Source organism: Takifugu flavidus, chromosome 3, assembly GCF_003711565.1.
Source record: "Takifugu flavidus isolate HTHZ2018 chromosome 3, ASM371156v2, whole genome shotgun sequence".
Taxonomy (NCBI): Eukaryota; Metazoa; Chordata; class Actinopteri; order Tetraodontiformes; family Tetraodontidae; genus Takifugu; species Takifugu flavidus.
The window spans coordinates 18,296,687-18,324,253 of NC_079522.1; the positions used below are offsets into that span (position 1 = coordinate 18,296,687).

The window sequence follows — 27,567 nt, forward strand, 5'->3', positions numbered from 1 at the left end:
TTCGTGAAATAATGCCAAGTGTGATGTGAAAACTAGCACAAATTATGTGTCATAGCGGTTTCTTCATCAGTTTAGGGATGAATTCTTTCTCCACTGGTTTAAAACTGGTGTCTGGTCCCAAGGACCAACCCACAGTTACTTTGATGAAGGGTGAAAGCCACTAGGAGACAGGATGAACTGAATAAAACAGTCTGAGATACTGATCAATCAAAATGGTCATACCCCATAGGGTAGTGGGGGAGCGATGGGTTTCTGGAGAACAGGTGATTGAAGGGCCAGCTGACTCAGCAGAAACCAGAACTAGCTAAGTTTGTGGATGTAACATTAGATGAAAAGCTCAAAATAACAAGTTTTCATTGATGTGTCAGAGGACTAATTGATTTTAATTTTTTTCAAAACGGGGGTTAGTTCATCTTTTGATTGCTTTGTTAATATAGTTACTACAAACAGCACAGAGCACCTTCTCTGTCAAGGTGACAGAAAAAATAAACAATCTTTCACTAGTGATTCCTCTGACCTGATATCCAACCATCTAACCCCGAGCCTGCCAGCTGAGGGGCTCTTTGTTTCAGAGGCTGCAGAGTATTGTTCAAAAATATAAATGGAAGCATGGTGGACTGACCTGAAGAAGGCTGAAGATCTGTAGCCTGTGATTCAAGAGAGTGAGGCAGAACTGACAGCACATAAGGAGTGATCCAGCAGAAGTATGAACATGTCTGTCTGTCCATCCATCCATCCATCCATCCATCCATCCATCCATCCATCCATCCATCCATCCATCCTCCATCCATCCATCCATCCTCCATCCATCCATCCATCCATCCATCCATCCATCCATCCATCATAGTAATACAGTTGCAAAACATGTATCTAATAATGATGATAAAATATCATTAAGAATACAACACAACGCACATATTAAAACCTTTTGACAAGTCTTTATTAGCATAAGCAACAGGTTTGCATTAACATCAAATTTATCTTGAACACATGTTATTTAACCATGTCATTTAAGAATGAGTAATAACATTATGCCAGGCAATGCTCTATGTTTGAAAAATATGCATCTATTGAAATAGAAGTTTACATGATCACACATGACATAACGAATAGCAGCTGTAAAGCGTTACATAGGGAAAACGCTACTGTGGCGTGCAGTGGCATTTCCCAAAGCCACCACTGGAAGATGAAACAAAGGAAGCACCTTACGATGATGGCACTCAGGGTTTAAAGAGTAAATCAACCATGGTTTCTCCAGGACAATAAGCTCCTCAACAAATGGCCAAAGTGGGAAATTATAGTTTGCAGTACTTTAAAAATTATTTTCGAACATTATGTATAAAAATGTTGGATATTACAAAATACTGTATATACATCAACAATGAAATGCAAACCTTTTTTAAACTAGATATAACATAAATATGCGACGCATAAAATATAAAGTTTAATTGTGAGAATGACATTTAAATGACATAAAAAATTGTTTGTTAAAATTCATTTATGCATCTGTATTGATTATTTTTCTTGGAATTTTAGATGTCTCTAATTTTTCATCTCTGTACCTGACAAATGAAATTGGCCAAAAGATGAACTCATTTGCTATTACCACTATGATTGGACTTGCTGCTCTTTGCAATAGCTGCACTTTCACGTGCAGGAGTGGGTTTTTTGGTGCTATATTCTGCGCTTGCAAATTGTAAAATGAGCTGAACTGTTTTCTCCCTGCTGTGTGAACGCAGTCTAAATACTGCAGAGTGTAAACACTGTAGACTCCGTGGACAATAAATGAAAAGGAAAACCCATAAACGCTGGACATAAGCAGTCTTGTACCCTGTGTTGACCAATTACAGAAAACTTGTGCTACATTAGCTGTTGATTTACTCTTTAAAGAGTGTTTTTGTTGTAATCACATGTGCCTTTGGGAACTCAAGCTCTAGTGTGGGAGATTTATTATAACATCCACAATACATATATGGGTGATTAGCAACAATAGCAGGGAAACACTACTAAGACAATATGGGCCCTATCTTACACTTAAGTTAGAAAGTTGAAAATGCTTTCATTAGATATTAGAGTCCAAATAATCAGCTGAAGGCAGAAGGGGGATCTTGTCCCACCCTTGTATCAACCTTATGATCTACATCGAAGCTTTCTGTATCACTACCACGTTAACAGTGTAAGATACAGCCCTGTATGTGTGTTTATTATAACAGATTTCAAGCTTTAATTATAAAACATGTTGCCAAAGTTTTGGTTGTACTCTTAACATAAAAAATGACATGATGCAGTCACTCCTCAATACAGTGTAAATGTGGCATTTTCACTTAAAAGATGCCGTTGCAATAATCCGTTAATATCAATACTTTGACAAAAGGTAAAAGTACATTTCACAATATCTTTTATCACTACAAAGTACATGCTTTGTACATTAGGAGGTAAATATATTTCATATACTTTGAAAGAACACAAGGACTTCTCTTCTCTTTGGATTAATTTAACCTTGAATATTCATTGTTGCGTATTTACAGAAAATCAAATATTAGAAAAATCTGACTATTCTCTTCCTCCCTATTTTATATTCCCATTAAGTTATATATTCATTTTTCATCAAAAAGAAAGGTTCATACATTAATTAGTTAGCCAGTTTAAACATCCTTGAAGGCATCTGCTTCACTTGTTTCCTGTGGTTGAGATAAATAATAAAACATGAGCTTTCTAATTAGAGATATACTGTGAACTATCAACAGGTTGGGATCACATTTGCAAAGAAAAGTTCATATAAAATTTTCAAAAAGCAAACATTCAGTGATAGCTATTGATGGAATTCCTGCTTTATAAGACCAGTAATCTGGTATCTCACCAAAGAATATGATTGTCAGAGACAGTTGATACACATAGTAACTTGTGGTTTCTAACCACTGCATTTCACACATAAATGTAATCAGTTTTCCAAAGGTTGGCAATTAATAATTGTATAGTTTGTGGGGGTTCTAAACAAAAGTGCTGATCCTTTCTAAAGAAGGAGTTAAAAGGTCAAAGCCAGGTCTTTGAAGTCTGGGGCTAAGGCATCTCCTAATTTAGCTTAACCTTGAGATAGTTGTTAGTTAGCAAAATAACAAAAAGTTATGAATGGACTTTAGTGGAATTTTCAAGAAGCATTAATAAAGGGTGAAGGAACAGGTTATTAAATTTAGGTGATGTTCTGAGAGGGATTTTGACCTTATGAAGATCAAAGCGAAGGGCTTTTGATCCTAAAGCAAATCCTGTTATGAAACCTTGTGTTATTGTGTGTCATGGTCCTGGGTTTCCTTTAGCTCCAGTGCCTTGTTTTTGTTCTCTCCCCTTCTTTGTCACTCTCATTAGCCTCACCTGACCCAGCTGCTCTCTCTTTAAAAGACTGGCCAGGGCTTTGGTCTAGTTCCAGATAGTTCAGCATGTTTTGGTCTGTGCCAGCTGCAGCATGGTTGTTGGGCGTTCCAGTCAGTTTAAAGAACCCGTCACCTGTGGTTTCTCTTTTTTTGGTGCCTCTCTTAAAGAGATTGTTACCTGCCCTTGCAGCAGTTTTTAGGTTTTTGCTCTCCCTGGAGTTTCCAGCACTTATTGTTTGGTGGTTTAGCTTCTGGATTTACCATCATGCTGAGTTTTTAATAAACACCCCTTTATACTGACATAGCATGTGCGTCAGTCTCTGCCTGGACAGCCCATTATGCTACTGCGTATGCTATACTAGTGCTGATCAACTAATTTTAAAGTTGAATAACCTCCTTAAATCTCTCTGTCCCAGTGCTTGTTTGGCAGAGGTCTGCGCTCTCTGGGTGCTTTTTTCCTAGCTATGCAAAGGTTGTTAAGCTGAAGGGAGAAGATGCTGATGAAACATATTTAAACGTGAACTTTTCATATCCAGTTTAGGTCGTTTAAGTGGATGAGTGTAAAGGCTGTAGGAAATTGCCCCTGAAATGGAAGCGCTGTTCTAGTCATCCAGAGCTGAGTCACCCACACAGCTTAGTTTAATTACATGCACTTTTCTCCTGAATTCTGTGTGGTCCTTTCAACTTTAAACTTCAAATTTATCAGAAGTGCTAATACTGTATCAAGTCTTGGATATATTTTTAAGATAGTAAAAGGCGGGTATACAGACAAAGAGTAAACATTAGATCAGAATAAATGTGCACTATCCTCTATTTCTCTCTTACTACCAACTGATTTTGTGCCATTCAACCGAAGGGGGGAAAAAAACAGCCTGAGTCATGCATTGGAGCCAGTATTTCCCAGTCTCAGGGTACATGAACAGGGAGTCACAATTTCATTTTTTTCTCTATTTTTCTCCTCTAGTGTAAGCAATAAGTTGACAAGTGCCTGAGCCATGCTAAGCTGACAGTCACATTATAAGTAGACCAAATCCAACACACAAGTCGCTGAGTCACCAAGGACTTCTTTTAGCACTTGGTGGTGGACTAACAGATGTTTCATGTCTCTGAGGTAAGGACTATGTTAAAATGGGCCTCGTTTTTTTCTTTTGGTGCCAATTATATGAGTCAAGTAGCCCAGGAGAAAAAGGCTCACATTACATTTTTTTCTTAAATTTTGATCTTCTAATATCAGACAGAGATTAATGTGTCATCTACATGGAAGTAACAAAAATATTGTATGTTTCTTTTAAAAAAAACTACCTATATCATTATTTCAAAAATGATTATTAGTATTATTAAATCCTAAGGTTTAGGGATTAGGACTAAACAAGAAATTCCTATATTGTCTGTAACTAGTTATTTTCTATTTACTCTGTTCATGTTTTTTTAATCTCCTGTAAAATATACTTTTCCTAATTCCCTCACCCCCATTCTATCACTGTGACGTGTGCTCCCATCCAGCTGCTGCCTCTTCTGCATCTTTGATTTTCTCTTTGTGAGGCTCCATCTGTTTCCTCGGCTCAGATACTACCCAAAATAATTTCATAGTGGTAGATCTGCTTTTCGAAATGTATCGCACTTGTGGAAAGTCATTTCTAGAAAGAAAATATGATAAGTCGACCTAACATGGCAATAGATCGTTTTTATCCATAAATCATTTAAGATGGCCTGAGGTAAAATTGTAAACTTAAAACAGACAGACAGAGGAAGAAACTATTCATTCTATCTTAGAGGAACTAAGGAAATCCCCTCCTCATTTACTGTAAACATAATTAAGCTGGCAACACAGCTAATGATTTTAAGATGTGTGATGGCAGGAAGGCAGCCCCACACCATCTCTGATATTCCAGATCGATTCCAGATAGGGCTGCGACTCGCAATAGCACGTGTGTGATATTGAGGTCGGTCCACACGGTCTAGAGTTTCAGAGGATAATAATGTCAAAACCAGTTGTAGTTCGATATCTGAGGTCTCCCAGGTTTTTAAACTCGATTACGATCTGTAAAATACATTCCCCCGTCTCCTTTTCTTGCCAAAGCCCCAAAGGCCTTTCTATCATCACTCTGCATACAGTGCAAAATATTGGCACAACAGCAGGTTGTTGCTTCTGATATGTGGTGTTGCACAGTAGGGTTTAGATCAAGCTAGGCCACACAGCCAGGAGCCCACACACTGTCAGGGAATCAATGCTGGCCAAGGCCTTAGAATTATAAAGTCAGGTTTTAAAATATTCTGGAATAGATGCCAAATATATTGGAAATGGTGTAATTTTGATGACACCAACAATGATGATTTGTCTTCACACACTTTGCACTTATTTCTCTCATGTGATCAGCATCTGTTCATTTCAGAACATCTGTAAAATCATTTAACTTTTTTTGGCTTTTAGACCATGTGACCTATAATCTGAATAACATGTATTAGCAGTAGAACCCATCTAGAAAATAGTACTAAAAATAATTGAGGGCATAGAAAAACCGACCAATATGCTTGAAACACTGTAATATGATCATCCATCCATCCATCCATCCATCCATCCATCCATCCATCCATCCATCCATCCTTCCATCCATCCATCCATCCATCCATCCATCCATCCATCCATTTAGTGAATCTAAAATTGTATTTAACTTTTTTCTACTTCAGTACCGACAGCTTGCTTTACTGCTTGATTTACTAATTCATTTATTTTCCTGGGCAGAATTCCCGGTTTTGGGAATTTCATCGACCAATGGGGATGTGTATCATCCGTTTGCAGAATAATATAGTCGCTTATACCCAGCAGTTGCCTCTTTTTAGAAGAACTAGTCACTTATTTTACCCTCGATTCTATCTCTCACCTTCCAGCTTTCTTTCCTCTCACGAGTCCCATGTCCTCTGAACTGAACACCCCTTCCCTTCCCTTTCATTTTCCATTTTCATCTTTTTCCCATTTCATCTCGTACCTATGTTTTTATACTGGCAGAGCAAGAGATTCTTGAATGTCTTTTTGAACGTGGCATTGCACAGTGCGTAACAAGCCGGGTTTATAGTAGAGTTGACATAACACAGCCAATATCCAATTGCCCACACAGTGTCTGGCACACAGGACTGGCAGAAGGTTGAGATCAACACCATGACGTTATACGGTGTCCACGTAATGATGAAAGCCAACAGGATGGCAAAGATGGTCTTGGTCACCTGTAACATCAGATAGGAAAAGTATGACAAGGAGGGTTAAAAAATAAAACCAATTCTTGATTAATCAGGACATGCTACTGTATACAGGTAAAAGCTCCATATAACCTCGGACCATCCTTTCCAGACCATCCTCATCCCAGCTGCCTCTTGCAGCTCCTTGGTAAGAATGCCAAGGCTTTCAGGGCAAGATTAGCAACATGATCCATCCAACGCTTGCCAAGCCCAGTGACCTCTGAAGGAAACTTTAGATGTTTGTATTTGCGACTAGTGATTTAGGACCTTTGCCTTCCATGTCACCTATGTCTTTGTGGTATATCATTTTTTGGGTGCCTCTGTTTTGTATTAAGCTAGCTCAGGTAGGACAGGTGACACCAGTTGTTTAACCTGCTATGTCATGAATCCCTGCTGGATTGTGACTTTTGAAGGACTGGGTTGGCCTTGATTTAGTCCTCCTTAAAAGATTGACTCTCAGGACACTCTACATCTTTTGACTCGTTTGAGCTACCCCACTAACTCTTGTTGTGCTTAATAAAGTGCACCTTGGCTTTTCCAGTGATAGCTCACGTGTTTGGGGGAAATGATGAGTACTTCCAAAAATATTCATCCTACTCACTTGAGCTGCAAATCGCAACAGTAGTTGAAGGTTAGTGCTCATAACTTGCAAAAACTGGCAGGGAATTGCAAGGGCATCAAACCTGGACTACTGAATGTTCAAAACATATAGTCGTAGGTCGGTTTGGGAAAATTAATCCACTCAATCAAATTGAATCCTCCAAAAGACCATAAACTTGCTTATATTGGTGCTTTCCAACACCTGCTCAAGGCTATCCAAAATGATTGCTTATCCTGAACTCCCGTTTCATGCATGAGCACAACTCCTGCAAAAACAATTGTCCAGCCCCTCAGGAGGAGATTGGTTTAAAAGCGAAAAGTCTATGATGAGGTAAGCCTAAATCTGACCAGTTTTTATCTCTTAAACTCCTAAACTAGCTCAGCATCCTTCTCCACCAGAAAGGCCTTATTCCATAACTCGCCTGTATCTTAATCCAGAAAGCACCAGATCCCCTACCAAGGATAGGTGCTGGACCCTCTCGCATTTGGAAAGTCCTGATCACAAAGGGACTGGCCTTTTGGCCCTTGTCCCTGGTAACCTGCTGGGGCCCGCCATGTGTAAGAGTGTAAAATAATGTCTCAGTCAATTATGAAGATTCACGTTTGTTTGTTCACAGTCAGTTCATATAATGTGAAACCATTTGTTGCTTTCCAGTGATTTGTTTATATCGGCTATATATCCACAGAAGATATTTACATACTTTCTTTTCTCTGGCAGCCATCTGTCTTTTTCTCTTCACTTGGCTTCTCGCAATGCTCGCAAATTTTCTTGCCACAGTTCTTGGACGACTGATGGGGATTGAATGTCTCTCAGCTCCCTCTACAGGAGGAACAATCTCCAAAGCAGTGATGCATTCATCTCCAGCCCTCTTCGTTACAATCTTTATCTTTGACCACTTTGAATTGGAGCTGATCTTCGGTTCAGCAGGATTCACTGTTGCTGTAGCAACTGGGTTGGAATGTGTTGCCACCTGTACAAAATCCAAAAGCGATCTCTCGTTAATACAACACAAGTTTTCAAAAACATAAACACTACTAAAACCTTTAGAGTAATGCTGCTGTAGCATAAAATATTAAGTCTTTATGTACTTAAAGAAAGTAGAATTTAAGTCCCACCAAATTGATTAAGACATTGGAAATCTCTGCATTGTAACCAGTTCCTTAGTTTGTAAATAGACTGGTTTAGTGTTTGGATACTGGGTCAATTTGAGAAGTTGATTAATAGACTATGTTTTGTAGTTCAGGGTCTATTATTAAAAGTATCAGGGTGGACAGATACAACACTGCGTAGTTGTTGTTGCCAGGCTTTTTTTTTATCTTTAAAAGTTAATAACAACTGAACGTACTGGTTATTGTGTCCTAGAAGAGAAGAAAGTGAACACCAACATTCCAGCAATCTAGGACTCTGACAGGGGCTGAACTACTTCTGTACCTATCATGCATCCACCTCTGCCATACGTGCATATGTCATTCAGAGAGCAGCTGAAAGAGTCCCTATGAAAAAGGTTGGGGGAGGCTGATTCTTGACCCAGCTTAATAATTTGATGAGTGTAAGTGTAAATACGGGTTGGCAATGTCAAGGAGATTTATATTGGTACCTTGCAGGGGCTACTCATGACCCATTTTTCTTCCTCCTCCGTGAACAAACTTTTTTATTACACAGTTTCTTAGTTTTGAAGTTGTTCATGTAAAAATGTCCAAAAGAAAGCAATCATTAATTAAAATATTTATTATTTAGACTTCTGTGGTCCATATACGACACCGTGTAGCACTAGTATTTATTATTTACAATGCCTTTGACCTAATCATAATGACACTTATTGCAGTATTTCCATCAAATCTTCACTGCTGTTGCACTGGATTTCTGCTGCCTGAGGTTTTATCACCAGGGGCCAACATTCCGGTATATTCCTTGATCTTTTGTGTCTCGTCCTAAAATAAGGCTGTCATGCTCATTAATCCCCAGCCTGAAGCACACCCAGTTGGGCACATTGTGTCCTGTTCTCTTGTTACTTCAAGAAACGAAGCAGTTAAAAAGTTTTGAAACGACCTGTGGGACCTATTGTTCATGGTGATACATTTTCAATGAAGTCAAGTATGCTTTTCATCAGAATAAAAAAAATCTATCCAAGAGATAGAATCCACTGGTGAGTTCAACAACAATAAATGTCCTGTAAAGTTGATCTCCTTTTCATAGTCTCGAAAACGTGGCATGTCAAAAAGACTTGAAAATTCAGGCGTATCAAGAACGTCTTTACTTGAAGGACACTGCCAGTGTAAACACACACAGTGCTTTAATTAGGCAAAAGTGCCAGCATGTGATGAAAAATAACTACCATAATTTGGTCCTTTGATTTTAACAAATTTAACATGCGGATCTATGCTCCTTTAAATCCCCAATCATTAACTAGGCTGAGGGCTGGATTCACAGTCAAAATCAAAGGAAATATAAGATCACAGAATGATCCAAACACTCCCTATAATGTATGGGCATGCTTCTGAGACGACAGTTGATCTCTTGGGGAGGGGAACGCCTCCATGACCTTAATTAGAGCATCAGTAAGCTTCTGGACAGTCCAGGGTTGACAGATGTGCTAGACTGAATGCCGAAAATGGGCAGGCCACTTAATAACGTCAATGCCTTCGTCAGCCAGCAGCTGCTGACATAAATTGTCGCGCACAAGCAGGAACCCACTGTCCCCTGCATCAGCAGTGTCAGTGTGCTGTTGCCAGGCCGTGAGCAAGGCCCTCACACATGGAGTCTGTTTCTGGCAGTTTGGGCAGAAACTTGGACACAAGGGAGCAAAAAGCGATCCTGATGCTGGGATGTTGCATTCCTATGACCCCTCGACCTCTCCTGTTCTACTTGTCTGTCCACTGATATCTTATCTGTGTGCTTGAGACTATGCTGGGATACACAGAAAATGGCCTGTCCAGGGACATATGGCCACAGCCATTCTGGAGAAACTGCACTTTAATAACTTCCTAACTAACCATTACATCCATTTGTTTGTCCCATTTGAACAAAAAACAGGTGAAACTGAAGGTTGTCCAAAATATCATTGACTTGGAGCGAGTGATGTGATGATTATGTGTTCTCTTTTAAAAATTTGCATGTTGTTTCTATAGCATGGAAATAGATTGGCTTGCCCACATATTATACATAAACGTTGTGGTCAGACCACAAAACATCAGTGATTATGAGTAGGGGTGCAAGATCATAAGAGAAAAATTTAAGAGAATAAAGGGATAAAGCTGAAATTACATCAAAACAGTTCACTGTATGCTGTCTTTGAAAAAAAGGCTGTTTACAAGGTCATAAGAATAAATTAACACGGAATTAAAGGAGGATGGCTTGGCTACACACAAAATCAGTCTATACACAAGAGGGATAAACGCTTGTTCTAAAGTCTGTGAAAAAATGTCATATTTAGCGTTATACGATGACTTCAAAAGCATTTTAATAATGTTTTTAAAAGCAGGAAATGTCAAAATAAACTACTAACCTGAGGTACCCCATCATTTTTGTTGTTGTCCTTTGGTTCTGTGGGGGTGATAAAAGCTGTGGATGAGTCGTTGGAGCTCTCTTTTTCCTGGATAGATTGGATAAGCCGTGAGCCATAAAAACAATGAGTGCGTTGCTATTTATTGAGGCTGTAGGAGTCAGTACCTGTGTAAGCCCTGGGCTGGGTTGTGCTGGAGGCTGCTGTTGAACTGGTTTTGGTTCGTCAACTTTACCATTCTTTACAGTGTCTACTGCGGTCATTGTGGAGTCTAGGCTTAATTTGGGACTGGAGCGTGGACTGGCATGAGGGCTGGTTTCATTATTGTTGTTCTGCTTTAACAGGTGACTTTTAATCAAGTTGGGAGTTCTAGAAAAGCACAAATAACACACTGATTACAAAATTTTGCAAACAAACTACCAAAACTTTAATTTTTTTGGTCACTATTTTTTGGAACAAATAATGCCTGTTGTGTACATGTAGCATCTGCAGCTGAAATAAATCCAAAAATGACTTTAAATCTCATTTGGCAAGTAACAGTACAATGATTACTACAGGAAAAGAATAATAATAATGCATTCCTATGCCATTATTGTTACGATTGTTACTATCATTGCTTTATTGCTTACTATAATACTATTTTTATAGTCAAAACTGTTAAATATTCTAATCAACTTTAGATTGTAACATGACACCATGCAGATATATGAGAAAACTCAATCAATCAATCAATCAATCAATCAATCAATCAATCAATCAATCAATCAATCAATGTTTGAAACATTTCTTCTCAAAAGATCATCAGTTTTCCCCCCTGGACTAGTAACTGTAACTGCTGGAGTCGTCCTCCCGACCCTCAGAAAATGTGACTGTGAAACCACCTCTGTCCTAAAAACTGGCCGAAAAGAGTGAAAAAGAAATCAGCTGAAAAGCTTTCAGGAAACTAATTAGGATTAGGTTTTCTCTCCTTATTGCTGATGAGCTTATGGGTATGTCGGTCATGTTCTCTGAAAACATCTTGAAGGAATTTCTGGGTAATTAACAGTTCTTAAAAAAATCAATGACAATGGTTTTTTAAAAGTGTTTTGAAAACATTTTTACAAATCTATATTTTTAATTTAAATAAATTTCAAAGCAGACACAAAGACATAAAGTTAGTGTGGACAGATAGAGAGAGAGAGAGAGATGAATTTAGTGTCACTGATGACCTTACTTTATCCCTTTCTTCTCTTTCTTCTCTTCCCTGTGTTTGGAAACTCTACTTCTGGAGGCCAGAGAAATGTTGATGTACAGGACTGTCATGATGATGACTGGAAGATAGAATGCTGCTATAGCTGTCCCAAATGTCACTGCAGGGTTAGAAAGGAACTAAATAAAAAAAGAGACATAGATCAGTTGGGTACCAGCAGGCAATTGTTTTTACAGTATACTACAGACATATTTCATTTTTAATTAGCTACACTTTTGTATAGCAAAGTTCAAAAATCATTAAAACCCAAAATGCTTTTTAAATGTTAGTGTTGCTTATGCAACAAATGGCTTTGATTACTTTGGCTTTGATTACTTCCACTAATTAGTTGTAAACTTGCACAAGCAATAAACATCATATTGTCTGGAAAGAGTGTCAGGGAACGGCAAGTGAAATGCAGATCTGAGGCTATTTTGATAGGTTATGGAGCCTTTAAGAGTAGGAGAGGTAGCATTTTACCCTGAGATTAGGCTGAGAATAATTAAAATTTCAGATTCTGGCAATGACTGTCTGGATCAGCATTTGGAACAGCATTTCAGAGGAATGTTTTACAACGCTTCACTCAGTGTATGCAATCATTCTGAAATAAAAAAAACACCTCTTCATTACTTGTCGCTTTCAAAAGGTAGCTGAAGAACTTAAATGCAGATGGTTTTAAGTGTGGGAAATGTGAATGTGTATCCATTACTGAGAGCTCCAGGCACCTCAAAGTCATGAAGCTTTTGTCATAAAGTGCAGTTCCAGCGCACATATCAAAATAAAAATGTGTATGTGGAATAGGGGGTGGAAATATATATTATACATGATATGATATCTTTTTCTGCACCATTTCAGTGGAGAAGCCAATGCAATCTATGTATGCCCGGCAAAAAAACACTCTGTGACAGAATTGTGGCCTGGATCTTCCCGGAAAGTCTGATTTTGTTCAACTTCATAAACATGTGTTTGAGACTTTGATGGTTTTGGAGAAGCACTTGGGCCAGTAACACTGAGGCTGCTCAGTAAATGCGAGATGTTGGGTTTTGAAACATGTTCTTGCCACGTCTTCAACCACTTTACACTGTCGAACACCTGGAATTCCTTACTGAATTAAGATTGCTTTGATTAATGGCAATTACTTATTGTAAGTCAGTGGACTTGACAATCAGCCAAACACCAAGACAAGGATGAAGATATAACAAGGATGAGTTGTCTGCTCTTGTAACGCACGTGACATTTTGTGTGATCTCAAAGAAACTGAGTAACTTAGATCCATATACGTTGACAGAAGGTGTCTCTGGAGCTACTCGGAAAAGCTGGGCAGCATGTCCCAGTCAGGCACTCCAGGCACCTTCTCTCATTGCAAAGATGTGGCCATGTGGTCATTCAGAGGACAGACTCTGTCATGCCTTACACAAGATACTTAAGAAAATTGCCTTCCCTGCTGGGAAGATGATGCCAGACAGTTCCTTGTGAGGAGACCATGGGCAGGATTACAGGGAAAAAACATTAATAAAGACTGCAATGGTCACACATATAGAAAAATCAGGTCTTGTAATCTATTGAAATGCATTCAATTTTCACGCAATGGCTGTACTAAGCTTTGTGAAGAATAGATTCTTTGTAATTATGGTAGAAAATAGTGCTCCACATAATAGACCGTTGATAATTGACTTTATATGCTATCAACTCAAAATGAACGACAGTGAAATCCAAGAAGATATTTCACAATATTTTTTCCTACACACTGTATGACATAGGCCAGTAATTTTCCAAATGTGTTTTTGCAATAATTGTATTTTTGTTTGCATATAGTGACTTATAATTACAATAAACCAATTATTGGCACACCAGCAGCTCTAAGGAAGAAATTCAAATCATATGAAACATCCGTAACCTAAGAAACACGCCCAGGTCAAAAAGGAATTTTATTCTAATATTAGTCTACATGAAATAAGTAGAAAAACATTGTCTCCAGATATAACATTCAAAAATGGTAGGACTGAATCTTGTGCATGGCTTAACAGTGTTTAATGGTGACTATATTTCTTAAGATCTTTTTATAGCCTTTAATTTTACTACATTTTATTTAAAAGACATGTCATAAGTTGGGGATCAATGTTATAATTGTGTCATCATGATTTTGTATGGATGCTATTAAAATCTGTTCTGGCATCAAATATTAAAATGTTCTTTTTTTATGTGATCACACCATCAACTTTCACGCTACGAATGATTACGGTAACTTCACTACCGCCTCTACTTACAGTATTCCTCTGCTATAAAAACAACATCTCATGATGAACACAATGTGGTGGGTCAGCATAGAATTGCAAAGTTCAATAAATTAAATAAATAAATAAATAAATTTCTTCATTTAGCAGCCCCCAGGGAGCCTACCAACCCATTCTGGGGTCCGAGTGCACCGCTGCATGACTTTTTATTCAAATAGATGTAGTACATTGGCTCTAATGCAGCATGCACCTGCAAAGCAATTAGCAATAAATGGGATTAAGTAAAAGTAGAATACATGAGCTGTCCGTGTATGGAATGGAGTGGAAATGTAGCAGAAGTAGCTCCCTAAATGTTATTTAATGTCTTTAATGTTGAGTTTTTTTGTTAATCAGTACTTTAAGAATGTTAGTTAAGTTGACAAGCAGTGAAATCTGAAAACTCCAGTACCTGAATATAACATTCTCCAGGTGGGACCGTTCGCTCTCCAACGATGAACTGCCAGAACAAAATGGCAGGAGCCCACAAGATGAAGGACAAGATCCAGGCAGCTGCAATCATTAATCCTGCCATCTTTGTTGTCCTTCGTGTTGGATATGTTAAGGGCTTGGTCACACAGAAATAGCGATCAAAACTGATGATTAGTAAGTTCATCACTGAAGCGTTTGACACAACATAATCTAGTGCTAGCCATAAGTCACAGACGACAGGACCGAGGGGCCAGTAGCCCACTATGATATAGACTGTGTACAAATTCATGCTAAACACGCCGATGATCAAGTCAGCACAGGCTAATGAAAATAAGAAATAGTTATTGACAGTTTGTAGGTGGCGGTTTACTTTGATAGAGAGCATGACTAAAATGTTTCCTGTAACAGTCACAAAACTCAGAGATCCTGTAACAAGTGCAATAAAAAACATCTCCAGGGCTTTGTATGGACTTGCTCTCCCCATTCTGTCCTCCACACGGAAACATGATGTTGTTGAGTCATTGGTGGACACGTTGCATGATGCGTTGGAGAACAGGTCGGTTGTGACAGACGACCCTGGAAACGAGATGATATCATAATTACTTGGTCAGAAGTTATAAGTTATCTTTAAAAACTGGATGGTGAAATTAGTTCCCTGAGGAGCAGTGGGCAGCAACCCTGTACGGGGGCAGCATTTGGGGGTTAGTTAAATAGTAATAAAAATGTAGACTGAAAAGTAATTCATCTGAGTTTAGATTTAAATGACCACAAACAACAGGATTCTAGCAATGTTATTCATAAACAACAAAACATATTAACCAGATTTTGCTCCTTATTTTGTGCTGTTAGTTTAAATAAGATTTTTCAAAGTCCTTGTTTGGCTGATTCCTCTGTCAGAGACATGGAGTTTTATTAAGTCTGCTATCTAAGGTTGGACCTGATTTAAAGGATTTGACGTTCAGTGCAGCAAACTGTGGTTTCAGTGAGAACGAGCAACCTTGTCTCCAGTAGCAGCGGCATTCAAACAAAAGCATTAAGACATTTGGAGTAAATTTGAATTGACCATAACTTTGATGTTCACTTACTTGATAACTATATATTTTTTTTTTTAATAATTAAGAAAACAGATGTGTGCCTTCATTTCTGATGTTCAGCATAATACGTAATTGATGGATGTGATTTGAGGAAGTCGTTTAGCAGAACTCCTTTTTGTGAAACTGCTTTCACAACAAAGACCTTATGCTGCAAAGTAAATGTCTTATTTTATCGTCGCCTACTCATCCATCTGCTCTTTGCCTGAAACTGCTCTTTTAAAGGTCAGATTCTGTGTTTGTTTAAAACTCCTAGAGGCAATCTGACTTGTCTTTGCAACTGGGCCAATATTGGGAGAGTCGAAAGCAAGAGTAAAATCCTTGTATCTTTAGAAAGGCAAGACTGAATTTGGGATTTTCAAAGAAACTTCCCACAGTTGGAAATCGGGTTTCCTCAGGCTTGATCTCAGACTGCTCACATCAATACACAAAATACTGACAAAAGATTCTTCTGCACAGTTTCTGTTATTATTCAAAAAAAGGATCACATGGTGGGGAGGCATTAATACATTGTTATAAATAACCTGCATTGGGAGTTTGGGCTGAGAGTAATGTTTAGTCAAATCAAATACCACCGGTACTGAGCCAAATAAGACAACGAAATATTTTTTAAAAAAATAATTTTTAATAATTAATTTAATAATAATAATAATTATTATAATAATAATAATTATTTTTAAAAGCCATCAAGCACTCAAATCAAACACTTTACTTGTACAGTACCTTTTGTATAACAAACCACAGAAAGTGATTTATAGAGATAAAACAAGCAGCACAAAATAGCAAAACATTTTGAGCAGAAAAGGACAAGCCCTCCCTCCCCTCCTCCGTAATTGCACACTGAAATAACCACTCTCACACACGCACACACTCACAGGAAGTGGTGTCAAGGAGAAGACCCCAATCCCAGAAGCCCGTGAGCCTCCTGGTCTTTCAGGGACAGCTGGACTCCCCAGGACAGCCTCCCTGCTCTTGGCATTGCTGTCAGGCAATCTTAGTTTGTAATAACTAAGATTTTTGTTCAGTGTTCAATGTTTTATTTTGGGAGTGTGTGACAGTCTCCTGGCCAGTCTCCTGGCCTTCTGGCCCATCCCTGCAATTGTCTGACATCACATACTGTGTTTATGTCTAATCTTTATACAGGCAAGAATATTTTCATTTTAATCTTACCGCAAACGTCCCACATTCAATTCAGTTGTTTATTCCATTTTATTTTATTTTCAAATTCCATTTCTGTATGTAGTTCGAGCTGATTACGTGTGCACAAGCTTAGATTTGGTAAAACCTTTGATGTGATCACCTCCACTTGTTCTCTTACTCCTTCATCAGCCCTTTTTTATATTTTTAAGCATCCATTATTCTGTTGGTCTGAATCGACTCGTTCTATAAGACTTTAGTTTATAGTTGTCCAGAACCTCAGTTCATTCAATTCTCCAACAATTATGGAGTAATTGTTTCCATTCTGTCCTCACCACATACTCTATGTGCCTGTTCTTAATGGTGCCTCCTACAACCAGCTCTTACATGCTGGACTGTATCCAGGGCAACTTTGCTCTTGTACAGTTGATTTTCATCAGCCGCCTCATTTATCTCTAAATAGCACATGTTTAACATGGAAATTGAACTCTGAAAACACGCAAAGACATTCTATAATGACAGAAAACCAAGAAATAGAAGCGTAAGATATATTATTGTGATTAAGAGACAACAATACCTTCCAGGAAGCAAGTGAAGGAGAGCGCCCTGAACAAACTGAAGAGGCAGTATTTTATTATAGACAGAGGTAGCTTTTTCATTGGCTGTTCTGTCACACTCGTCCATCCCTGTGTCCAACATTACATAACATGCAGATCTTATAAGCTCTTTCCGGTCTTCCCAATGTACCCAAAGAGCCTTATTGCCTCAATACAAAGCCTAAGGACCTTCAGAACTGCTGCATTCCAGGCAACAAACATTTCTTCATGCTCAGACTGAGAGACCATGATGAGCAAATGTAGGAATATATAATAATACTTTCTGAAATTATTTCAATAGCCTTATCCTGCCTAGTTCCGCTACTTCATTCCTTTCAGTTGCTCTTTTCAACACCTGTTTGACTGCATTTACACCCAATGGCATCCTAGTGTCACTGCAGTAGTTTCTGTGGATGCAGATCAGTGACTCAAAATGTCCCTCAGTGTTGGTGGACAGCTTTTATCCCATCCATACATCCTAGGAGAGGACGCCATTACACTTCAACACTGAGAGCCACCCTCAGTGATGATCTCGCTCAAGGGTTGTGGTCCATGCAGAAGAGGTGTGGGAGGCTATCTATCTATCTATCTATCTATCTATCTATCTATCTATCTATCTATCTATCTATCTATCTATCTATCTATCTATCTATCTATCTATCTATCTATCTATCTATCTATCTATCTATCCATCTATCCATACATACATACATACACGCACATGTAGATTATGTTATCTTATAGTTCAGTTTTACAGTGAATACACTATGCAGAAGGAAAATCCTGAGCGCAAATCCAATTTGCTGCACATCATCCCATGGGAAATGAGCAAACCTGGAGGTTTATTCAGATGCTTGGGCACAGCAGCTAACCTTGATCATTGCTTACAATACTGCCATCTGTGAAACAGTTACCTTGTTCCTTGAGTCTGAGACCTTGAAATTCCACTAAATGTGAGCTACAAACAAACCCCCAAACAGCACAAGCAAAAGTGGACTCCAGTAATTAGCTGGAGCTGTTATAAATGGATTTGTATTCACAACTGCAAGCTTATGTGTTGACAGTTTGAAGCATTCAAGGTTTCTTTTTACTACTCAGTCTTCTTTTATTGTTGTTGCTTTTCTCTTGGAAAGAGACAATAAAATCTTCTGCAAAATCCATCCATCCATCCATCCATCCATCCATCCATCCATCCATCCATCCATCCATCCATCCATCCATCCATCCATCCATCCATCCATCCATCCATCCATCCATCTCCTGTTCCATCAGGACCACAGCTAGCGCTGAATTGCTAGTATGATGATAGTGTGACTGACAGTGCCACTACATGCAACAATCACCGTGTCAGCTTGTCTTTTACACAACAGACAGGGAAAACAGAGCCACAAAAAGATCTCATTCTAATTCTAAAATTGTGAGTTTGGCTCCAATACACAAAGAAAATGTAATAAATAATCACAGCTAATGACTATACTCCCGTCAAATTTATGCCACTTTTCACCAAAGCACCGGTGATTTTATTATTTATATCATTCTGTTGTATTTATATATAATCCTGATGGTATGATACAGTATTTAAAATAAATACATTTAGAAGGTTTTCCTGATCAATGAAAATTCTATTACACCATGTAATCTGGAACATTATAAAATACAGAACACGTGCGCTCACATTTGTAAACTAAATCTATATAAAAACAGTCAGATAAAGATATACTTTCGCAAAAACCTGATTACTCAGCTTTGTTCTGGTTGGTTAAGAAATGATCAACTGTCTCAAATATCAAATTGGCATAACAGCATTGAGGAAGAGTGTGGAATCTACTACATGGCTGACTAACTAAATATTAATGCAAAAACATAATTCCATCAGCAATGTAAGAACTTACCGTTATGTTTAGTTTTTGTGCATAACACCAGCCATAACCGCTCATCATTCATCCATCCATCCATCCATCCATCCATCCATCCATCCATCCATCCATCCATCCATCCATCCATCCATCCCTTTACAATGATTTCTTCATTCAGAGTTACACAGCATTTATACTGTATATATTCAAAACATACCGATGAGCTAATTTGTGTGCACCAATATATGAAGTGAATGTGAATGGATACAGACTTTAAATCTGAAGCCCTGTGAGTAATTAGGATGGCCGCAAAGACAATGTGTAGATACTTTCCCCTCCAATTTGCCATAGGCAGGCAGTTCCAGCCTTCACATTAGGGAGACAAGTGGGATATGGTCAATTCCATGAGCACAATAATGCATATAGAAAGATAACACCAGCATGCACACCTTTTTGATGAGTGACCAGATGAAGTCACACAAATAATTCACATGAAATGACACAAGTTTGAAATATGTAGCTGTGTATATTTAATTACAATTAAATATGTAAATATGTGTATATGTAATTACAATTACACTTGGTTACTGTTGTTATCCTTGTAACTATATTTTCCTAAAAACCAGGAGGAATGTTTAAAGAAAATTAACAATTGAAACATTATTTTAAAGATCTCTTTTAAAAAGACACATCTCCATTAGACAGATAAACATACAATAATAAAATTCAATGACAAGTGATCAAATGCAAAAAGGTTATGCTTATAAGATAGTGGTGTTGACATTAACGTGATTGTAGCATTTTTTTTTTCATTTTGTAGTAATTTGGAGGTTGAATTGCTCGTTTCTCTATCTTATACCTTTCACCTACTATGATTCACAGACTTGTATAGCTCATTGTATCACTTTTCTGGACCATTTACAAAAATTCATGCTCAGGAATTTGAAATCCAATATTGTCCTGTCTCCCTGGTGCCTCGTTGGCATGTTTCAATTTGTACCAAGCACCAGAGGATATGTGCACATTGGGCAAATGAGAAGCTAATGGCTGACAGCGTGTGTTTATTGTAGAGTTCCAGTGTCAGTATAATGGAGGGTAATGCTGAGCATGTCGACATTTTCACCCAGTTGATGCAATATTTGTGTTGGATCAATTTAAACTAATTCTGCTCCTTGTCATAACAGGGTTATCAAGAAGATTGAAAGTAATTGTTTCTTATTTGAACTCTGGGTGGTTACACATGCTAAGGTATGGCAGAGAAAATGCATAATATTAATGTATTCCTACAGAGTGGTAGTGAAGCCGATCGTCCCTGTTCAGTACAATCTAAAAAGCAATATCAGTGGCTACCTCACCCCTGCCTCAATGTTTCTATTTGGTGCTTGAAAATTGCTACATTTTTTTATCAGCATTTCCCAGCTACATGTAAAATTCAACAATTTAACTGAGTTTTATGTCATAACTTTGAACCAAACAAACACAACAGCAGCAGGACATTTTGGTCTGGTTCAAGTCTGACTTTTACGGTGCAAGTTTTGCACAGACTGTTGGGAAACAACAGTCAAAGAGTCATTATAGAAGAACAGTTAACAAATACCGGGAACACATGCACACATCTGTGTCTGGAGCATGTATGCAGAGCCCTGCAGGCGGCAAATGTGATGTGTGCAACATTACTGAGTATTCATACCATTAACTTGCATTTGCATGCAAAAAATAAATAATGAACAGGAATGCACTGGTAGAATGCTTCCCATTGCATTCATCTTTAATGTGCATCTTTAACGTCTGAGACTGAACATGGATGATGCAAAATGGGTCAGCTGAACATCTTTATCATGTCCATGTGTTGGTCAGACCTGAGCACTATACTGCATGGTAGGCAAGGAACCCATGTGCAATGTTGTATAAACACCATAATTTAATGGTAAATGAATTCATTCTTTTGTACACACACATACACGCACACACACAGAAACTCTTACGCAACTCTGCTTTCTTCTGTCATCATCACATCTTCAATTTCAATCACTCATAACATATGTTGCGGTGCTGTTCAAGCCTAGCAGACATCTGAGAGCGAGTTATTCTATTGGCCATTTGTTTGCAGGAAACGTTGGACTGTCCTTCAAACCTCTGTTTGTTTTCAGGCCTTCCTGCTCGCCCACTCCACCCATATCTGCTCTGGAGCTTTAATGGCAGGAACGTAACAACTGTCAGAGGTTTTAGGCATGTTTGAGCTGTACAGCACACATTAATGGTCGCATAGTACATGTGCCGTCTTTAATGTATTTAAGTGTAACGTGATGTCAGATGTGCAAAGCCAGAGAGGCAGAGAAATTCTGACATTTTCCAAATATCCTAAGAAACTGTTTCTTTTGAAATATTCAGATGATCACGATGAGACATGATATTTCATAAATCTTTCATCAATCATTTATTTATTTGTTTACTGATGTTGACACTGTACCTGGTCTCCAGACTGACAAATAAGTTTCTTATTTGGGGCATATTTTGAAGTACTACTGTTGTGATTTTTACGTTTGAATGTAAACTTTAAAGCCAAAAAGGTAAAAACAAATAAAAATAAAAGCTCTGTAAAGAACTGATTTGGATATTCTGTGAAATTCAGAACATAGACAGACATGATACACATTGCTACTGATTTCATCAACATCATCATCATCATCATCATCATCATCGTCATCGTCATCGTCATTGCCATCGTCATCGTCATCATCATCATATGCAACACTGTCAGCAACAAGACTTTAAGCTCCCTGCTGCTGCTGCAACATTTAAAGTCTCGCTAACATGCGCGTGTATTTGCATACTCCACAGCCAATTAGTGGCCAGTGTGCAGTTAAAATATTCATCTGGAATTAGAAGTATGCTGAATTATACAACTGTCAATGTTCCATTCTGTTTTATACTGTATTTAATTTATTGGGACTTTGGTAAGTCATTTCGAGTTACTGAAAACAAAACATTGAAATTGGCAATCAAGTTTAATTTAATCAGTTTTCATTTTTAATGTCATCAGTTGCGGTGCACTTTGTTTTCTATATTAAGAAGGTTTTCACATGTCAGAAATAACATCTACATATTCCAGAAGGTATCCAGAATCCCACATTGTGCAATGTCAGTTATAGTCGTATAAAGCTCACCATCACACAAATAACGCAGCAGGCATAAAAGTGAGAAATCAAAAGATGTTACGATGTTTGGAATCCCAGAATTTGTTCTACTTTTGAGAAGGGGGGGGCTAGATGTAACATTAATTCTTTCTGTGTTTCAACAAAGTCATTGATGCTTCCCTGACTCGTGGTGCCTTCGGAGCGCTGGAATTTTGGCTCACGGGGCATAGCACTTTGTATATTTAAAACGCCCTAAAACTGAAGAAAAATGAAAACAGTTTTGACTAAAGATGGAGAGGAACAGGCACGTTGGAAAGAAGAAGCTCTCCCCGGCGCCGCTATCGCTATGATGTAATGTAGCATCTCTAATGAGACCATGTCAAAAGGCATTCTGGAACAGGGTGTGAAAGAATATGCTTTGCTTTTTAGCGACACAACAAAACACTTCAAATTTTAATTGTTTTTTCCATAATATCACTTTTTTTGCGAACAGCCTTGCAAATTCATCAACTCGTTCATTTGGTGCGATGTTCAGAGCAGCCAATTGGCAGTCTGTCTTTGATTTGTTCTCATGTTTTTATAGCAAGATGGTTTATTTACTATTTTAGAAATGTATCCCATTGTTTGATGCAACTTCATTTTAATGCTTAATTTCATTTTCTTCCCTTTGGTGGTCTTTTAACACTGGCTGTCCCTTCATAATGCAGCAAGCCTTTTTTTATGTAGTAAAACCAAAGCAAAAGAATTTTTAAAATAAATAAATAAATAAAAATAGGCACAATTTCAGAATAGTCCTTCGATTCAACAGTTCCCCATGGGCCTCCTGCTGTTTTGTTATTGAAACTTCAGACTAAAGGAAAGCCTGACTAAGCCCACAGGTCCCATTAAACAAACCACAACATCAGGCTAATTGCTGGGCTCAAGCTCTCAAACCCAACATACCACACGTGCACAGATAATTATACACCACAGATCATGACAGAGACAATATACAATATGTATTTCAATGGGTTAAAGGAGCATGGCTATAACAATGCCAAAGTACGTCAGTTTCATATTATTAAATGGCAATAAATAATAAATAATATAACCAGGTCATAAATAATGCAAATATTAATCATTTATATTGGATTTCTATTCACAATGCAAGACCAATTAAAGGTTCCACCCAGTTTTTGTGGCTGCATAAATTACTATTACTTGATTATCAAATATATTGGGATCATTGACTTCTGTGGTCAGAATGTATCTCAGGATTAGATTTAGTAATCATAGAGACTGTTAATTAAATATGGACATGATCAACATTACAAATCCAAAGCTAAACAAATGTATATTATCATTTTAAAAAAAAAACAATTAAGCATAACAAAAGGAATATGTAGCATTGCTCAAATAACATTTGAATAAAGAAGATGCAATTAAAACTGTCCAGACTAAAACGACTTATCTACTAAATGGTGCGAGTTTGTGTTTACAGTTGCACAGCATTTTAAAGGTCATTTGACGTTCAAAGCCTTTCACCATTTAATGCTGCACAGTTTTAATCTAGATATATATATTTACTGTATGTGTGTGTGTGTTCATGTACAGTTATATGAAGGAAAATGGCTGCAGTAGAATGTGACAGCACCCCTCCAGTTGACTGCCTACACTGGCTTGCAGGCTAGCTTCATTAATGCTGTCTGAAGATGCCTGGGATTCTGCAGTCTAAAGATCTCAGCCTCCCAATTCACACTGGTGATATTAAATATTTAAGCATTAATTTCCCCCCAAGGCTGTCAGAGCTTTTCAACCCCAATTACACCACTTTGCTAAAAAATATGAAAGAATATTTCAAACACTGGACTTAACTACAACTTTGGAAAAAATGGTGGCACACGTTAACATAAATTAACATCTACATTTTCCTGAAATGAATATGACATGCAGTATTACGCACATTTTTACAGCAGCTTCTAACTTACTGTGTTCATTCTCCTTTACATTCATTTCATGTGTATGTCTGGCAAAAAAACAAAAAAAACCCAACCTCTTCCCAGCAGAACTGTTTTACCAGTATTTGCTGTCAAATACTGTATACCAGTGATTAAATACACACAAAATTCATTAGATATTTAATGTGCACACCCAACTCAACAGTCTTTTATACTTTTTTGATGTTGTTTTCGTGACCGTTTTATCCCTTTCGAGGTCAATTGGAGGAGGCAGAAGTCTATCCCAGCTGCATATGGGTGAAGGCAGGATACGCCCCCGTCATTGGGAGTCTATTCAAGGGCCCTTAAATATGTTGTCAGTGACGACATGTGTAAGTAGCATATTGGCTCCCTTCTGGCTCCCTTCATTAAACAATCTGTTAATGTAATTAAGGACTGTATTAATTTAGAAAATCACGTCCCGTAAGAAAACATGTTGCACAAAGAATCGGACGTTTGGCTTTAAATTGCGTAAAGCTTGGAGCACAACACTGTTTCACCATCTGGGTTGATTACATCAGAACACAAAATAGATTAAATTATATATACGACTTCATTGGCTCAGACATATGTATTTAGGATTGATTATACAGTTATGATTTGTGGCTACTGAAGGTCCAGTCCACACTGCAGGACTGTTCAGAGGGCAGCCGCCGCCCTGCTTACCAGCTTAAGAAGTGAATCCTTCGTTATTCTAGCCAGAGAAATACTTGCTTCTCCTGATGGACTTTGTAAAAATATCTGCTGTTCACAAGATTGCAGCAGTGACAATCTACCGTCATCATTTTCAAATGAATTTCAGCTTTGAGAAAAAGAAAAAGAAATGAAGTATGTGTTAGGAGTGTGTATGGGAACATCTACATTAGGTGTATGAAATCCATGCCTGGCGCGCTGTTTCCTGGTGAGAGCAAAGGCAGCTGCCTTTTAAAAAAAATAGAACCAAATGTGCTACAATGTTTACTCACTCGGGGTAGCAAATTGCTATCGTCTCCTCGGTTGCCTAGCACCCATGATAGCCTATACCAAAAGAAAGCCCTGAGATAATAAATCAATTCTTGTGATTATTTTAAAGATTTTTGTGAAGACTATTTTGCAGCATCCATCAGCAGTTATCTGAACCAGTACATTTTTTAACAGTCGTTTTGTTCTATGAACTTTAGATGGGCTAAAATGAGTAGGTCCTCCCCATTTCTGGCTTCAGTGTTGATTATGGGCTACATAATCAACACTGAAGCCAGAAACATCCTAACCCCCCAAAAGATTGAGCCACTGCCACGTTCCAGTTAAACGGCCCACCATTTTTGGTCTGTAATCAGTTCAAGATATTGCTGTTACTCCATCGTGAACCTGTGGTTAGACAGAGCGTACATCTTGTCCCTGTGCCTGTCTAGATTGTCTCTGTCTACCCCACAATCCAGAAAAACACACTTAAGTATGATTGGAGACCGACCCCTCGGTGTGAGTGTGTGAATTAATGTCTAGGGTGGCCTCTCATCTGGTGACTGATGGGATGGACTTCAGAACCCCACGACCCTGATTAGGAACAATTGTCAATATATGGTAGGGTGAGTAATTGGATTGTAATAACATTTAGTTATTATTTTGGGATTATTATGATGGGTGGATGTGTTTTGTAATATACTGAAGGAGGAAGCACCAGGAAAGGGTTCTTTATGACAGCCTGTTCCTCAAAGATCATATGTATATGATGTGTTTAAGTCTTTCTGTCATTGAACACATTGAAAGTTTTCTAGCTGGTGGTAGAATAAAAATAGAATAGAATTCTAAAAGTGTATAAAACAGGAGGGTTACTGAAGAAGGGAAGATGAATTTTTTTTAAAAAGCTAGAAAATCCCTTTAAATATTGGCATTATCTATACAATGTCCAGTCAATGCAGAAAACGTCTGTTTTTTTTGCTGATATGTATGTTTTGTATGAGCAAAATTCATATTTATTCTATTATCAGGAACAAATAACGCACCCAGCAAAAAATAAATCAATAAAAACCACAATATAGACTCTCCAACATCAAATCGTGTTTTTGAGGCAAATTTCTCATTCGCTCAGCACATTTACATAAGTATATTTAACTGACTCAAAGAAAAAGATGAGAAATATAAGAAGCAGTAATATTTCCAGAAATATTCATAAATGAATGCTCGAGACAGTAGACAGGGAGTTTAAGCAGGCTTTGATGTGTTTTTGTTCTTCTCTCACAGTTGTTTCCTTTTTTGACACTTGTGCTGACTCCCCCTTCCCCTCCACACACACACACACACACACACACACACACACACACACACACACACACACCACACCACCATCACCACCACCACTACTTTGATCACGTTGTTGAAATTGTTTTTTATTTTTTAAAACGTATTTCGTTTACGTACATGTTTGTAAGATTCTAACTGTTAGACACCTGACACCAAATTAAACTTTTAAGAGAAGATTTAAAGATAAAAAGCCCCCAAAACCAACCAGTTCAAACCAGGCGCGCCACCACGTTACAATCCCATCCCATTCTAATTGCAATAAAAAGTCTAACATTGATTGAATGAATAACAGCTTCGGAAATGATGCGTTCACTCACCATTTAAGTTCCAGAGGGACTGAAGCCCCTCAACTCCGTTACTGTCATTACTCATGTTGCATGTTGAAACACCTCCGACTTAGTTCTCCGCTTTTCCCCTCCACCGGAGTCCTTTCTTCAAGTTTCCCACACCAAAAATGCGTCCGCGCTCTTCTTCAATAATTCCAATTGACTGTTTATGTGCGTGTATATGCGTGTCTGTGTGTGTGTTGGGGGGTGGGGTGGGGGTTGGTTATTCCTCCGTCTACTGGAGTGTCTTCTAGCGCTGTTCCTCAAATCACATTCACCTGTTTATTGCATTCATTTTCCTGCGCCTCAATCTGGTTGTTTTCTGTTCCGACCGTGTAAAACACGTCGCAAATGACCAGTGGCTGGTTATCAAGTATACTTATCGATTCAGTCAGATAATGTTAAAAGAGCTTGCATGGCACGTTTTTCTCGGGCATCAGAGCGCGTCGTTCTTTCAGAAAGACAGAGAGGAAGAGAGAGAGACAGAGAGAGGGAGGGAGAGAGAGATGGAGAGAGATAGACAGAGGGAGAGA

General features: G+C 38.1%; 1 protein-coding gene across 1 annotated transcript; it reads right to left on the reverse strand.

Annotated features, from left to right (window-relative positions):
- Positions 1-918: 918 nt before the first annotated feature.
- chrm4a (cholinergic receptor, muscarinic 4a) lies at positions 919-27,567 on the reverse strand. The gene is made up of 7 exons (XM_057027472.1): positions 27,026-27,567; positions 14,616-15,211; positions 11,919-12,073; positions 10,873-11,074; positions 10,709-10,795; positions 7,904-8,173; positions 919-6,590 (listed from the first exon to the last, which is right to left on the reverse strand). Exons 1-7 carry the CDS (start codon positions 27,078-27,080, stop codon positions 6,345-6,347), a joined length of 1,611 nt encoding a protein of 536 aa, XP_056883452.1. The 5' UTR covers positions 27,081-27,567; the 3' UTR covers positions 919-6,344.